Source organism: Dendrobium catenatum, unplaced genomic scaffold (genome assembly GCF_001605985.2).
Source record: "Dendrobium catenatum unplaced genomic scaffold, ASM160598v2 fragScaff_scaffold_1267, whole genome shotgun sequence".
Lineage (NCBI taxonomy): Eukaryota > Viridiplantae > Streptophyta > Magnoliopsida > Asparagales > Orchidaceae > Dendrobium > Dendrobium catenatum.
This window is the reverse complement of record NW_021319729.1, coordinates 417,361-434,350: the sequence shown is the minus strand read 5'-3', so window position 1 is coordinate 434,350 and position 16,990 is coordinate 417,361. Positions and strand designations below refer to the sequence as shown.

At 36.4% G+C, this 16,990-nt stretch overlaps 1 protein-coding gene across 3 annotated transcripts in view; it reads right to left on the bottom strand.

Annotated features, from left to right (window-relative positions):
• Positions 1-16,990, bottom strand: part of LOC110094009 (copper methylamine oxidase) — a 124,412-nt gene that overhangs the window by 29,250 nt on the left and 78,172 nt on the right. The window contains exons 10-12 of one of the 3 annotated variants that reach the window (XM_028699378.1): positions 13,870-14,138; positions 13,589-13,673; positions 5,978-6,059 (exon numbers count right to left, since the gene is read on the bottom strand). In XM_028699378.1, coding sequence (XP_028555211.1) covers positions 5,978-6,059; positions 13,589-13,673; positions 13,870-14,138 — 436 coding nt within the window. The remainder of the gene's footprint in view (positions 1-5,977; positions 6,060-13,588; positions 13,674-13,869; positions 14,139-16,990) is intronic. The other 2 variants (XM_028699377.1, XM_028699379.1) reach the window with 2 other exon arrangements.

Below are 16,990 nucleotides of genomic sequence, written 5' to 3'. Positions count from 1 at the left end.
CCATCGAGACGAGAATGCAGCTGGTTAATATCCTCATCTTTCTTCTAATAGAGAGATTACATTTCTTATTGCAATCTTCTCACAACTTCATCATCTTCTCCTTCTTCAGCCTCTTCTGATTGTGGAGGTGTCCTGTTTACAGGCGTTGCATGTTCTAGATTACCTCACATTTGTTCTTTACTCTGCAAATTTGAAGCTATATTTCTATGAGTGTACACCTTTTGATTGGGTTGATCAGGAATGTGATCAACCATTTGCAGAACTTGCTTCTTTCAAGGCGCAATGCCTGATTCTGCTGAAATTTATGCACGATGTAATTATTCCATGCAACGACCACGAGGTGTTAGAGCTGTTACTGCTAAAGTAGTTCAACAAAGTAAGACCTCAGCCTTCGAGAAGCTTTCACATCATGAAGTTCTAACTATGAAGAGTACTGATGTCAAGCATGATGATTTTATAGTGTTATCACACTGCCAACTAAGCCTTCCATATTAGGTAGACATGATCATGAAGCTTCCTTATCTTGAGGAAGATTATCTAGAAGGCAAAAGGGAAAAATGAATGCTAAGTTATGGGCCCAACAAGCACTACATGTGCATCTGTCTACGCTGCTAGCCTTCAAGCCAGAAGTTAACGTTCCTATCCATAATAAATTTACAAATTTAAAATGGGTAAAGAGGAATAGTTCTCCTGGTGAGCTGAAACAGTCGTTGTAGAAGAACCAACCCAAAACCCTCGCTTCTCAGAGGAAGAAAGAACCTAAAAATTTATATGCTAGAACACACAAAGTGCTAAAGACAGAGAAAGAAAGAGGCCTAATAAAAAAGATATAATAAAGGCCATTGACATTCGAGGCCATAAGAATCCCACCGAGAGAGTTACCATCTGTAACAATAACTAAAGAAAAATCAAAATCAGCTCCACACGGTAAACATTTGAGCGTGAGACCTGGATCTCGCATTCAGGAATCTGCTGTCAAAAGATCTCGGTGAAAGGGTAAAGAAATTTGGAGGCCAAGACTTCATGAAAGAATATTACTATAGAATAAAATAATTATAGGCACTACATGTGGCATCTTCCTTGTCAACAACTTCAGCATTGTTAACTTCTAAGATTTCAACATCTTCAATACCATTTTCCTCAAGAGATAACACATTAATCTTGTCAGCTTTTTACCAGTATGATGATCAGATTTCTTGAACTTCACATGCATCCATGGGCCATATGAAGTTTCATCAACATGAGCTAATTTCTTTGGGACATCCTTATCAGAAAGATTCATATTAGGACACACAGAAACTTTATGTCCAATCCTTCCACACTTGAAACATAGAGCCGATAGATTCTCATATTCAATTTTTTGAAAAAAAAATTCACTCAAACCTTCTATCCAAATTCCACAAGGTAGCTTTGTATTCAATTTAATCCGAATACAAGCTCTAGCAAATTCCCTTCTACCCCATTTAAACATGTTGTCGTCTAATAATAAAGGGGTTTCAACTTTAGAAATTATTTTTGTAATATTAGTTTCATCCCAACAATGAAGAGGCAAATGAGGAAGTCGAACCCAAATTGGTGAAGAAATTCCATCCATAGAAATATGAGAGAAAACAGGAGACCATTTGTTTATACCAATGATGAAACCTCCAACATACCAAGGACCTCCATTAAGGACTTCCTCCACGGCTTCAGATGACTAAAACGAGCACAAAAGCCAATCTAATCCAAGTGAGGTTATATGAAAGCCACCAAATCTACTCCATTGTCATCTTAATTCAAGACTACAAATAGAAAAAGGCAAATTCTTGCTAAGAATTTTAACAATCAAGGAATTCCTTAAAACTTGAACATTGGCACTTTCTTTCTCTGTATCAAGTTTTACCACATTTACATCCTCATTATCATCAGTAATTTCCTTCATATTTATTTTAAAATGTGGTTTTTTGACCCACACATTTGAATTTTCCCAAACAGGAGATAAGTTATCTCCAAACAAATTTGAAAAAGGATTTTTATCACTTTCATCACCAGGGATGTTAATATCAACATCATTCCCTTTCTCCAACAGACTATTCACTTTTAATTTAGATCCCGAAGATGAAGCCTCCAAATCGTTTGGTTTGGGAGGAAAACCGAAGCAGAATCCATTAAGGAAACAGATTTTTGACAATGCGACAAAGATAAAGAAAACTTATGATCCAAATAAGAAATAACTTCTTTCCCTTTCTCTCCATCAGGCAAAATCTTCCAATTTGAAACAGAACAACCTTCTATGATAACTAGAGGAGTATTCATGAAGTAGGAATTGCGAGACATGTTGCGATTGAAATAAAATCTACCTTTTGTATCCATCGGAGTTGGAAGCATGGCAGACACTGAGGATGAGCTGTACCGGTCATCAGAAGCTGACTGACGACCCTCTTCCACCATCAACGGCCACGGCAAGAGATTCGCAAATGAATTTGAACCAAATTGGGAAGGCCTTTTTGTTATCGAGAATATGTAGTAGGGATGAGCGAGCCTATCTACTCATCAAATATAGAAGGTCGAAGACCTATCTCCTGATCAATGGGTGATATCTGAAGAAGTATCATTCTTAGAAAAATGAGCTAAAGATCATTCTCTTATAAAGAAAGAAAACATTTCTAAGTTGTCTTAAAAATTATCCTATAAGATTGGGGGCATTTTTAAGTTTTAAAAATGCAAAAAATCTAAAGCAGTTAAAATTTTTTCTTTAAAACTGAAAGGATTTTAAATATTTATTTGGGTTAACAACGATTCTGAAATAAACATTTAAAATCAGTCATGGTGCTACCACTGCATAAATTACAAGGCAGAAGATGACACCTTCAAGGCTTCAAGCAAGCAAATATGTGATCATTACAAAAGTTGAAGACTCATTTCAAATTTGCCAAATTCCTGATGTTTAATTAAGGAGAATATTTAATCTGATAAACTCAACAAATCATGTTCAAAAAGCACAAACTATTATAATACAAGTCTAGTGCTTAAACAGGAATAATGTCAAACTCAGTAGGCTCAAATATGGCTGAGTCACTAACAGTTTTACCTACTCAATAAGTTATGATAAGAGGATGTAGTAAGAAAGCGTCAATTTCGTTAGCCCGATGAAAAATACTATCAAGTTATCAAACTTGACAAGTCAGAGCAATTCAGATTCATAGATTTCCTCAATTAACAAGTGGATTGAGGCGAAATTTAGAAGAAGAATTTCAATCAACTCAAAGGTACTAAGCCACAATCAAAACTGCTATCAAGTTAAAGGCATTATCCTTCAATAAATCTGTCAAGCACAAAGCTAAAATCGAAAGAGCTTCACTTCTCTAGCATGTCCGATAAAGCACAAAGCTTAGGACCGAAGAAGTCATACTACAGTCCTCATAAAGACATATTCCGAACTAGGGGGGTATCATTATCATCAAAATCAGTCATGCATAAAGCATTGGACTGATGGCAATTCACCATCGACCTAATGAAAGCCCAGAGGGTTTAGGTTACTAGCATACACTCCTTTGCCAAGCCCACCAAAGAATAAAGCTAGGGTAGAAGGTATATTTTAGTCCTGACAAATCGAGAAGATAAATCAGACAGCCTTCTTCATTACACCTGTTAAGATTGGATGCTAACGTTGATGAAGTATTTAAATCCTAACAAGTCAAGTAAGATAAATTAGGTCTTTAACAGGTCAAATAAGGAAAATCAGCACATCTAAATTATACATAGCATCAGATAAATGACATCCTCTATTAGCATACCTATTAGAGATTTGTAAAGATCCTCAGTGTGACATCTAAAATCTAATTTTTGAAGTCCGTAGGGTCAACCTATTTGCAACAAACATGATATGTTATAGAGGGCATATCAAAATTTTTGGAGGGGCATTTGATGACCTCTAATAGCCGACACTCCTTGCCTCACCCACGATCCCGCAATCACACAACATTCCCACTCATGCACATTTCGGCAACCGCCTCACACGATCTCATTCACTCGACAGAAAATCCCCTCACACGGAAAAACTCGAGACAAACGAACAATACAAACTTTTAAAGATTTTGGAAGCTTACCTCAGAAGAACGAAGCCCAAGCCACACTAGCCAATTAACCTCCAACTGTTGTACGCGACAAGCAAGACGACATCGGACCCGCTCCAGCCGTCTGCTCGACTTAAATCCCTCTGACCTCCAGCCACCTGCACTGGCCAGCCGAACTCCACCAACTACCGACCCTGCACCGTAGAGCTCATCGGCTTGCCATATCTGCCTCCAACCAACTACCACGAAGTGCCCTAGCTTGACGTATGCCCTCTCTCCCTCCCTGTTTAATATATGCGGGTATATATATTAAAATAAAAAAGGGAGGGATGAGATTTTTAAACAGGTGTTGAAGACTTGCACCGTCGACCTTAGGTCCAATAAAAAATGTTCAAATCGAGGACCTGCACTTTGAACAATGTTCCAGGCGGATGGTTTTAAATTAAAGCCCCTACGCCATTGATCTCTGATCTGTGTTAGGTGATTGTCAACTTTGAAGATCCTGGGTCATTGTATCTTAGATTCGGCCGAGATGATTTCAAATTGAAGACGCTACGTCGTCGATCTTTAATCCGGGTAGGATGGTTTAAAATTCAAAGACCTAGTGTCGTTGTATCTTAGATCCGGGTGGGTAGAACCAAAGGCAAGTGCCTCCCAACCTCCCCTCGTGGGAAGGGGATGCAGGGAGGTTGCCAAAATTGAACCTAACAAAGGACCTTTGCGCAATAAATTTTAAATAATATTTTGTCAATGCAAATAATTAAAATGTCATAAAAATATTTAATTAGTTGAGCAATCACATTAAATGGATTAAGTTAAACAATGTGATTCGACTTGTCATCATTAATACAACCAAGTAGGAAATAACATAATACATAACATCAAAATTTAAATAAAAATTGGGGGAATGTGATTGTTGCAATTACCCTTTTTGGTATGTGATTAAATATGGCTCATTCATGTGGGGCACATTATTGTCCAAAATTGCTTTCATCCGGTCTATTAAGGAAATAGATACAAGCCTGTTTGCAAGCAAATGTCAAATAGTCGATGTATGACACTCAGTAATCCTCTGCAAGCAGTAATGGTAGATACGCTGCAAGTATGTCGGTACTCTACAAATGCAGATATAAGGTCAAGTTTAAAAAATGTGGCGCGAGCCACTCTAATGAATTTTCTTTTCCATTATTTTGTTTCATTCTTTTTAATTTTTATTTCGTTAGTCAGCATCGATCTTGTTGAAAAAGTTTTAATTCATCAGTTAAAATAATTTTGTTAGTTCCAGAACTGTGTTTCAGTTTGTTCCTAAATGTTGAAATTTTAATAGCTATGCTTATATACTTATAGGCGAAGCCAGAGAGAACCATAGAACCGGGCTAAACCTTATTGGAATATCATTTTTCCTCATTTGTCTACCAGCTTGCGAATTCAATCCAGGACCGAACGAGAATTTTCCTATGAATAATCCTTACAACATCCAACATTTTCTGTTTTCTGCAGACCAGTAGAGCCAGCAGAGATACCAAAACGGTAGTAAATTAATTTTAAGGTATAGATTTGACGAGCTAGCAAAAAAGATGGTCCTAGGCTACCACAAATCAGATGTTTTAGGTATTGAAATATCAGCCATTCGAGGTCATTCTTCCTAACTTCGAAGAACAAGGAAAATGCAATTCTACCAATGTCAAAGACATTTCATTTAATATGTTTAAGATACCTTTTGACTAGCTATTCTAGATGACTGGCTAAAATTCACCTTACCGTTTTTTTCCCAGGTACGAGGCAAACGCTAAAAAGAATTCTGCATTCAAATAGATTCAGGCATACTTAAAAGGGAGAAAGATATGAGTGTGCAATTATACAAGTACAAACCAAATGCGTAATACCAAACAAATTAGATTAACAAAATGAGCAAGTAATACCATGAGCATAAATCCTAACCGATCCACAGGCATAACAGGCCAATCTTCCAAGCGAGGAATATGCGTGAGTCCAAATACATACCTAAATTGAAAGCACAAAAAAAGCAATCCAATGTTAAACATGTACTTCTCTGCGTTAAATCATAGTACCGGCCAAAAAACTCCGGAGAATATAGAGAGAATTAGCAAAACTTCCAAGGCCACGGAAGATCAACGGGGTTCAACAATCCCATACACTAACATAATATTGGACATTGGAAATACAATTTTAAAGAGAAAATGACATAGTTGGGAGATAAAATTACAGAAAGCTTAACTGAGTGTCTTAAGAATAAATTTTAAGAAGAATGTCCATCAAAATTAGAAAGGAGTAGAAAAATGATTACATCAAAAAGACTAAAGCTTTACCACTATTGATGATAAGGAATGAAAAACATACTTAGTTATTTAACATGTACAATCGAGACTAGAAAATGCATCATTTCATTTCTGGATAAAACTTTAAAAAATAAGAAAGAAAATGATAGATCAGAAATAATAAACCTAGAAGCAATGCGAAATGATTTATGCAAATTATAATTAACATCTTATACGACACTCAATAGAAATAAATTGAGAATGTGAATGCATAAAGGCTCCCCAATAACTTCGGATAATACTAATGATAATGATGATGAAATTGTAAATTTAATTGACACTAATTAAATGGTCAAGCCCTTACATATTAATCATAAACTAATGGCTTATTCACAAAGCAGTTATGCAAAATAAGTGGTCGGATACCTCAGTTTCCACACCACTTTCAACTGCCAATGTCAAGAAGGGTCATTTTGTCAAATACCATAGCATTATGAGAAAGGGAAAAGATCTAGGCTTTGAGCAGGAACAATAATAACAAGATCTGGGTGAATCTGACAAGGTGGAGGCAATCAACTGCATGTATTTGAGAAAGTGAAGGTTGGAAGGCAAAGGAAATGATGTTGATCGGGCAAGATCTGGCATCACAAAAGGCTTGTAGATGGTTTGGCTCAGGAAGTTCCGGACAACTCAAAGGATTCAAGCAACAAAGTTGGTATGGAAATCAAAACCTCGGTTACTTCTGTTAATGAAAATAAATTCAAAGTTTTAGATGGGTTGATTGAGGAACGGGAGACTACTATCCCAGAGGAAGATGTTGCTGCCTCTCCAGGTGGCTTGAATGGTAATATTACAATGGGAGAAGGAAGCTTAAACATAAATATAGAGGAAATAAATGCAGATTTGGGATGCGAGGAAGATGGTTCTTCTAATGTTAAGAAAAGGGGTTCTAAGCAACTTAAAGGTTTGGGGCCTATAAACTTGGCTCCTAGGAGTAGGAGAGTGGATGGTGATAAAATGGGGATTTCATCCCCTCATATCCAATAATGTCTTTCATAGCTTTTTGAAATTGTAGAGGAGCTAGAAAGAAGAAAGATTCTCTATATTTGAAGGAGGTTGTGAAGGTTCATGGTGTATTTTTTCTTGGTTTGTTGGAAACCAAAATATCTAATATTGAAATGAGGGATGTTGATTTATTAATTGGTTCATATTGGGAAATTTTCCAAGTTTCTTCAAAAGGTTTGTCTAGGGGTATTCTGTTGATATGGAAGTCTAGCATTGCTAAGTTTCAAGTTTTGGAATCATCACACAAATTTGTTATTGGTGATTTGGAGGTTCCTAACAAAGGGAGATCGAGAATTGCTTCAATATATGTAAATAAGGATGTCTATAAAAGGAGGAAACTTTGGGAGAGGCTGGAATTCTACTCCTCCAAGGATTTGTCTGTGGTAATAGGAGGAGATTTTAATTGTATACTTTCCAAGGAAAACAAGAGGGGAGTGAAAAGATTTACCTTTTCTCTAGGACCTAATTATCTTGTAATGATTTTCATGAGATTGGGTATGTTGGACCAAGATTTACTTGGTGTAATAACAAATCGGGGGCTGATCAGATCCATGAAAGATTGGATAGATGCTTTTTGAATTCAGCTGCCCTTAATTCCAATCTTTGGCTTCGGCTAGAAGAATTTCTAATTACATTGTCAAAATCAAAGATGAGAATGGGGATATGGTGGAAGTTCAACATAAAATTGAAGAAATATTGGTTCAGTTTTTCAAAGACAAATGGAAAGACAAAAATTGTCTTCTTGAAGGTTGGTCACACCCATAGAAGAGTTTAGATGAAGATAATAGAAATTTGTTGAACAAAGCATTCTCCATTGAAGAAGTGGAAGCGGTGATCGAGCAAAAGTGGTAATTACACCGCTCCAGGTAATGATGGTATTACCTACTCTTTTATGAAAGCCTATCGGGACAACATCAAAAAAGACTTTTGAATGCTGTTAATTATTTCTTTGAGACGGCAGATATGGATCCTAATTGGAAAGATACTCTTATTGTTTTAATTCCTAAGGTGAGCAACCCGTTGGCTCCAACCAATTTTAGGCCCATTAGTTTGTGCAACACTGTTTACAAGGTGGAAGCAAAGGTTCTTATGAACAGGATGCAATGTTTAAAATTGCGTATTCGGGTATTGAGGTGTTTTTCATTTGTGAGGCGAGGTGTAAGCCTCAAGGCGTTTTGAGACGTAAGCCTCAAAATCAAAAGATTGCGTAAACATAAAATGATAAATTTTTTATATACTAATGCGTGAATAATATAAAACATAAAAAAGCATAAGAAATGAAGTGAAATCAAAATATCTCAATAATAAGACAACATGAAATATAGTTCAACTCAAAATTCTATCTTTCCCAAATCCCAGTATTCTTTTCATTAACATATAATTCCAATTTCCAAAAATAAATAGCAATAACATATCACATAAGAACTCATAAGTCATCAGCAATCATCACTAAGGGGTTCTTCATTTGAATCATCATTATGGTGAACTGCTCTCTCCCCTTCCTCCCCGATAGAGTCCAATGTCGGGTATTTACTTCAAGATTTATGTAAGTTTTAATATATATAGCGTGAGGCGTAAGCCTCATGCCAGCGAGGCGAGGCGGGCCTCAATCAAGTTGAGGCGCAAGCTTCATTAAAAAAACTCGAGGCGTAAGCATCGAGGCGTTTTTTACTGGAATTGCGCAAAGGCGGGCCTCAAGGCGAGCCTCATATTGCGCAATTTTAAACCATGACAGGATGTCTTCAATTATTCCTAGATTGATTTTCGAAGAGCAAGTAGCATTCTTGAAAGGAAGATCCTTGACTAATCATGTATTGGTAGCTCAAGAGATTATTCATAAATTCAGGTACTCTAAATCCTCCAAAGGTTTTGTTTCACTCAAAATAGACATGGAACAGGCTTATGATTCAATGGGGTGGCAACCTCTAGTGAAAGTTTTGGATTATTTCAAATTCCCATCTAAGTTCTCTAAGCTTATTTTGGAGTGTGTCCAAGGATCAAGATTCTCTATTTTGATTAATGGAAATCCCTCGAGTTAGATTAATGCTAGAACTGGCTTCCGACAAGGTTGTCCCTTGTCTCCATATTTATTTATTCTTTGTTCCCAACTTTTATCTAATACATTTAGGCAAAAAGGAGATTCTATTGGAGTTCGTGTGAGTTCAAATGGGCCAAGGATTTCCCACTTATTGTATGCAGATGATGTAATTATATTTTCTGAAGCCAAATTGAAGATAGTTAAGGAGATTAGGGCGATTTTGGATAAATTCTATCGATGGACCGGACAAAAAGTAAATATCTACAAATCATGCTTGCTCTTTGGTAAAACAGTAGATAGAAGAAATAAGAAAGCCATCTCTTGGATTATGGGGTTCAAAATTGTTAAAGAGCTGTCTTATCTTGGGGAAAAATTAGCTCTTAGAAGGTTAGTAGGAGATAATTTGATGCTATCAAATATTTCTGTAATTTTATTTTTATTGAACAATAGTATGTTTTATGTTCTTTTTTTTTAGCTATCTAATGATGGGAAAGCATCCAATGAACATGGTAGGTTGTGCATGGGGCTTGGTAGACCTTTGGTTTGCTGGCTCGATTGGTCCTTGGCTGCTGCTGGTTCACGGGTTGGCTGTTTTGGGGCATATGGTGATGGTTGGAGTTGAGCTCATTCTCTTAAGTTGCTTGAGTTGAAGTTTTGTAGCTCATTAATGTTCTAAAGGTAAGCTCATTAAGTTGGATTCAATTTTGGAGTGGGCTTGTCCCTTCTCCTTCCCCTTTCTTCTTGTCTCTTGGAAAACCGTGGCTTATTATTTTGTGCTGGCTGAATTCCATGCCTTGGTTGCTGATTCCGAGCATTATTTACTTGGTTCCCACGTTGGCTGTTGGTTTTCCGAGCTGGGGGTTTTCCCGTGGCTTTTGATGCCTCGGTTCCATGTGGTTCCTTTGGTTGCTCCTTCGGTTCCTGAGCCGGGCTATTTTCCGTGAAAAGCAAATGGGGAAATTCCATAATTTGATGCTTGGGTTCTTGTGGAAATTAATTAAAGTGGCTGTTGATATTCTTCTATCTTGCCTATAAATATAAGAAGTTTTTGTGAAGAAGGGAGTTGATTATTGTGAGCAAATTTGCTATTAACCTACGAGTTATTGGAAAAGCTTGCGAGCTTGTTCCATTCTTCTTCTCATCCCCTCTAGAAATCTTGCGAGCTCTTTCCACCCTTCGTCTTGGCTTTTAACCTCTTTCGTCTCTCCGCAAGTTCCACTCCATCTGTATCCTTCTTCTTGAGCTTTGGTGGTGATTGTTGGTTGATTTGGAAGCATCTCTTGGAAGAATTGAACGATCTTGCAGTGGTGGACCATCGGTTTGCTAGCCCTATGCACTTATCTTATTTAACCTACAATTCGATGCATGTGAGGAACCCGCTCTGACGGTTGTCTGAAGATAGCATTGTTTTTTTATTTTCTTTGTTTCTTAAAAAGTCACTTTGTGTTTTCTTGTTGGATTTTGAGTGTTTTAGTTGACTACTTCTATTTTAATAGAATCTGGTTTGAGTTATATCCATTGTTCTCTTTGTATCAGTTTTCTTGCACTTGTGCTTACATCATAATTTCAATTGCATTGTTGAAAAACATTGAAGATGATTAACATTGGGGGAGGAAAGCTGATTTCTTTAGCTGGTAAAATCATGCTTATCAAAACTGTTTTTCTTTCATACACAACATTCCACTACACCAATTCTTTGATTCCCAAAGGTGTTCTTGATGAAGTTGATAAACTTTGTGGAAATTTTATTTGGAATAAAGCAAATGGAAGATATGGAATTCACTATGTGAATTGGAATGTAATGTGCTTGCCTTTGAAATGGAGAGGTAGAGCTCTACATTCTTGTTCCAATAAAGTTGGACCTTTAAGAGCTAAGATTGCTTGGAAGTATGTTCAAGAGAAAGATTCATTGCTACATAAGGTGTATTATCTGAAATATGGAGGACTGTTTGGGGATGGCTCGGTGAAGAAAATAATCTCTGATGGAGGTAATTCTTTAAAGCCAATCATTAGATGGACAATTGTGAATGGAGAGTCAATTGAAGTACTAAATGACACCTGGGCATTGGACAAAAGTCTTAGTAGATGGCCTAATTTCATTACTCACGATCTCAGTAATTTCATGGAGATAAATTCATTGTAGATGGCTGCTGGAATGTGGAAGAAATTAGCAAGTATATGGGTTCAGAACTTGCGAAACTAATATGCCAAATCCAAATACATTCTAAAACGGGAAAAGATAGGCTGGAATTACTTTTGCAAATATATGGAAAGTCCATCTCTTCCCTTGCGTTTGAAGCTTCGGTCAGCAAACTGCTCAGTTCTGGAATTGGATTAGAAAGATTAATTTGAACCCACGTGTGGAGGTTATTATGGTGGAGAATTTTTAACAATGCTTTTCCTACTTATCAATTTTTATCTTATAGGAGATTGCAAAGGGATTTTAGCTGTCCTAGGAGCTGTAATGAAGACGAAAATAATGAGCATGTTGCTGTTAAGTGTAAAAAACTGCTGGATGTTCTACAACACATTAATAGGTGGGGATTTTTTATTCCAGCTTTTACATCACTTGATGAATGTTGCAATTGGTTGTCCAAACAAAATTCTTTTTTGGCAAATTTGCATTGCAATGTGGTATTCTTCTCTTGGAAATCGAGAAACAACTTGATTCATAAAGGAAATGAGGATAGCTCATTATCCATTGTTGCTAATGTAGTGAGCTATGCTTCTTTTTCTGCTTATGGTGCTAGTAGAAGCTCGTGTATTTGGGGTGCTAACCAGTCGTCTAGGCTGTCTAATTTGCATTGGCATCCTCCACCAGATTGGATTAAGGTTAATGTTGATGCTGCATTACATCCATCTTATAAAGCTGGAGTAGGAGGGGTATTTCGTGATCACAAAGGAAGATTTCTTTTCTCCTTTCGGAAGTCTTGTATTCATTGGGATGTATCATCATTGGAGCTTTTTGCCACTCATGCTTTCAAGGAGTTGATCAAAGATTGGATGTACAAATATAAGGGAATTATCATAGAAGGGGACAATGCTAATATTATCAAGTTTCTTCAAGAGGCAAAATCAAGTGGTAATTCGAAGTTGGAAGCTCTTCACTCTATCAAGGAATTCAATCATGTAATTTTTAATTGTATAGATAGAAGTGGTAATAAGTTAGAAGACTGATGTGCTAACTATGCTCTTCTTAGCTCTTTTAATTGGGATGATATTAGTGTGAATAAGGTTCCTCCGTCTTTTATGTCTTTGTTAAAGGAGGAATGTAATGTTCTTAGTTTGTAGTTTATTTTTCCTTCTTATTATTTAATGCAATTTGTTGTATTTTCTTCCAAAAAAAAAGAACATTAAATCAAGCAACTGCTCATTTGTTAATGATGTATGCAAAGGGGGGGTCAACACAAGCATTGGCTGTTTCGGTTTGAGCTTATGAAGTTAAACTTTAGTTGTGCCAAGCTCATTAATTTCTAGTGGAGAAGTAGCTCATTATGAGCTGATGTCTTGCTATAAAATTGCATCAGTTAAGGACAGAAATTGATGCAACAGCTAGGTTGCACCATGGTGAACAATCTAAAAGAATCTGTAATATAAGGGTATCTGTGCCAAAAGAAAAAAAAAACTTAAATATAACAATTTTAAATGCCTGCACACAAGGTATGCTGTTTAAGAAGTCTTTAGTTTGATGCATGATCAGGCAGAGCAGTCAATTAAAAAAAAAAAAAAAAAGGACAATCCGAATACAGAAATAGCAACAAACCCTTAGATGCATGAGTTGAATGATTTGAAGTTATTCAATACAACACATTCTTATTCGGCCTGGGGGTGGGGGGACAAAACTAAAATTACATTGTTCATAGGACTAATGGACTCTGAACTAAATTAAAATGTTCTTCATATAGCCTAAAAACTCAAAACTTATACAGATACTACACTAAAAAGTCACTGTTTCAGTAAATAAGAAAAAACAGACTATAATATTACAAATGAAATGACGAGCATACAAATGAAATGACCTGCACACGGCTTTCATGGATCAAGTACACTTTCACAAATATACGACATATGTTTATAATAAGCTTTTACAGCTTACTAGTTCAAAATATTATATAAAATGCATCGGAACAGTTTTAATAAATAGCATTTACCTTAAATGCAATTCTGAATAATTTACAGCAAAAAAGGCAATTGAAATAAGCAATGCCTTCTCTCTCACTTGTTGGCTCTTTTGAACTAAATAAAAAAATGGTAACAAGCCACAAAGCCGTGAGACTGTTCAACAAGGATTACTAAGGAAAATACTAGTTCAGCATAAAATATATCAATTTGCATCATAAAAGAACTGTATTAATCATGCAAAACGAAAATAAAATATGCATTTGCACAAGGTTGAAAACTGTCTTTGCAAAACAAAATTAGATAAACTAACCAAAGAACAACGTCTGTTTCCTCAAGAGACCTATTCTTCCTAACCCAAGTAGCCAGTCCCTCGTTCATACGTGGATTTTGATTGGGAAACTCCCCTCCAGGGTACATTTCATCACGGCTGTATGGTGTGACCCAAAGATTATGCTTAAGAAAGGCAGCTCGTCTCAAAAACTTAGCCTCGTTCCCAGCTAATGGAAGACAATTTGAACCAGGTAGGAGCTTGTAGCCAGTGAATTGACCAGTTCGATTGACAGTTCTGGTGTTCCTCACCTAAGCATATGTAATCAAACATGTTTAGATCAAAATTTTTGACAGTCTATGATCAAGATCAAAATGCAGCAACTATAGCACAAAAATATTATTCCCAGTAACCATTGTATTCACTTCATAGAGGGATAAGAAATAGCAATGTTAGTCAGAGAACAAGAAGTAAACTGTAAAAGAGCAATCATCAGGTTTTATTGCAAGTATAAATATTATTGCTCCATCATTCATAGCATAAATATTGCAATTGGCACGCCAATCATCTTCCCTATTTCTAACTAAAGAGAATTGAAGTAAAATAATGAAGGTGATAAAAGGATGAAAGGTTACAATCACAAAATATGCTTGACATGAAATCTATAATGTTTGTGAGGTTGATCGATAGCAGGAAAGAGTAGACAGGGCTTTTAAGAAAGAGAGACCCGACAACATAAGAGTACATAAGAAGTAAAAATCAAAATAAAAATAAAAAAAATTTCAATCTTAAAATGAAAATAAAAAATTTTAGCAAACCAAAATAAATCAATATTTGACACAACCCGAAACAAGATGCAAAACATTCCGGGTTCGGATCAACCTGTTTTGCAAGCGGGTCGGGCTTGGGCTTCATTTTCTAACCCATTTTGAATTTAGGGTCGAGTTCGGGTCAACCCGAAACTGACCCGGTTCATCCTCTCACCCGCAACAATCCCGCACTCACGCCAGAAGCGATCCCCCGCGCCCGAGCCAAGCCTGCACCTGGGTCTGCACCTATGCCCGCAATTGCCTGCTCTCGCCTTGTTCGCACACGCGCTCGTGCCTACACTTGCTCACGCCTCGCTGCATTGCAGGTCGGGATGGGTTAACCCTGGTTAGAGTTGGATTGGGTCCGGGTTTAGATTTTTGAACCATTTGCCTAATTAGGATGGGGTTTGAGTTGAGTCAATTGATGACATGTCAATTTCAAGTTGGACCTGAACCCGACCCGAAAACCCATTTTGGCACCCATAGTCCAAATTTTAAAGTAATATGTTGTCTAATCTTCAAGTGACATCAAAATCACATTCCAACTAACATTTCCAGTATAGATACTTATGACTTTATAGTGAATATTAAGTTGATAAAAAAATAATGACTTTATAGTGAATAGGAAAAATTTTGGAAATTAGCAAAAATGCCTTAATATTTTGATAAATTCTCCAGCAATAAGTTATTAAGTCATCTATCATCCCAATTATCTTAAAGTAATATTTTGTCAAAATCTTCTTGTGACATCAAAATCACATTCCAAATAACATTTCCAGCGGAGATGCTTCTGACTTCACAGTGAATATTCAAAATTTTAAAAATCCACAAAAATGCATTAATATTTTAATAAATACCCCAAACCAATATAATGATAGCCTATGATGCACCGACACTTCTCCTTAAATAAGCGTACAGTGACCGACACGTATCCAGCACGACATGAGTTTGAAATGTCTCTGTCACATGTCGAACGCACCAAAAACGTATCAGATTAAAAAATATTAAATACAAATTTAACACACGTGTCTTAACTATTTAATATTTTTTAAAATATAATTTCTTATATTTAAAATTATTATTTATTTAAAATCTAAAAAATAACTTTCTTATTTTTTATCCACAACACCAAATCAATCGCCCGCACTCAACACCTCATTCATCGAATATTCTCATATTCATTTCTCTTTGGCGGGTCGTGACTTTGATTTCACAACAATGTCTGATGTTATCTCAACATCGAAGTCTAGCATCGTTACAACATCAATATTTCAAAATCATCTTCACGTCAAAGTTTAACACTATCTTGACTTTGATGATCGACGCTAGCAATTTTTACATGCACAACTAAATAGCTCATCAATGTTCGACGTCGTCTTAACATTGATGACCAACGCCCTCTAAATATTGATGACAGACGGCCTCTTGACATCGAAATCCTAATATTAATAATTTTAATGACACTTCCCAGATAAATTACTTATTATTTCTAAATTCTTTTTAATATTATACTTAATTTTCATACACTATTTTAAATAAATAAAATTATAACACAATGTTTAACCCACGTCCATGTCCTATATTTTCAATATTTGATGTGACCCATGTTCGTGCCGTCTTGTCCTTGTCTGTGCATCATAGATGATAGAAAACTGAATAATTTTGGAAGCTTGAAACCAAAGTTCTAAGTTTAGAGGCACCAAAATTGTTCTCCTTTTCAACTGATAATGAAGGTGAAAGTTGATGGACGATAATGATTGCAAAGTATGGGTGGTATCATACAGATTGTGAAAAACCAATTTGACAAAGAGATCACAATGTTGAAGTGTTTAGAGACTTAAAGGTGGCAAAGGCAATTGGAGAGTTGATGCAGCATACAAAGGCGATGCAAAAGCTAGAACAACTTGTTAGACCGGTCCAGCCGGTCAGCACGAGACCGGCAAAGTCGCGAAACAGGTGGGATCTCCACCTCCTGCGGAGATCGGGCGGGCCGAGCGTTCAAACAGAGCATTTTAGGAATGATTTTTGGGGGTTTAAGAGAGAAATTTGAATGTAGGGACTGTTTAGGATTTCCTTTTGATTTGTATGCATTAAATAGTTGATTTTCCTAGGGTTTGAGTATCTGGAATTTGGCTGAAATTTGAGATCTCTTAGATTTAGGTTTCTTTGGGCTCTTGGGAGACATCGATCCTCCTCTCGAATTGAGGATCAATTGTATCTTTGTTGTTTTATTCATCGACTAGTGGAATACAAGTTTTTCTTTGAGTTTTCTCTCAGATTTCCTTGTGGTTTTGCTGTTTTCTGCTGTGGACAGCAGTTTTGCTGTTGAATTTTCACTGGTTTGGGTTAGGATT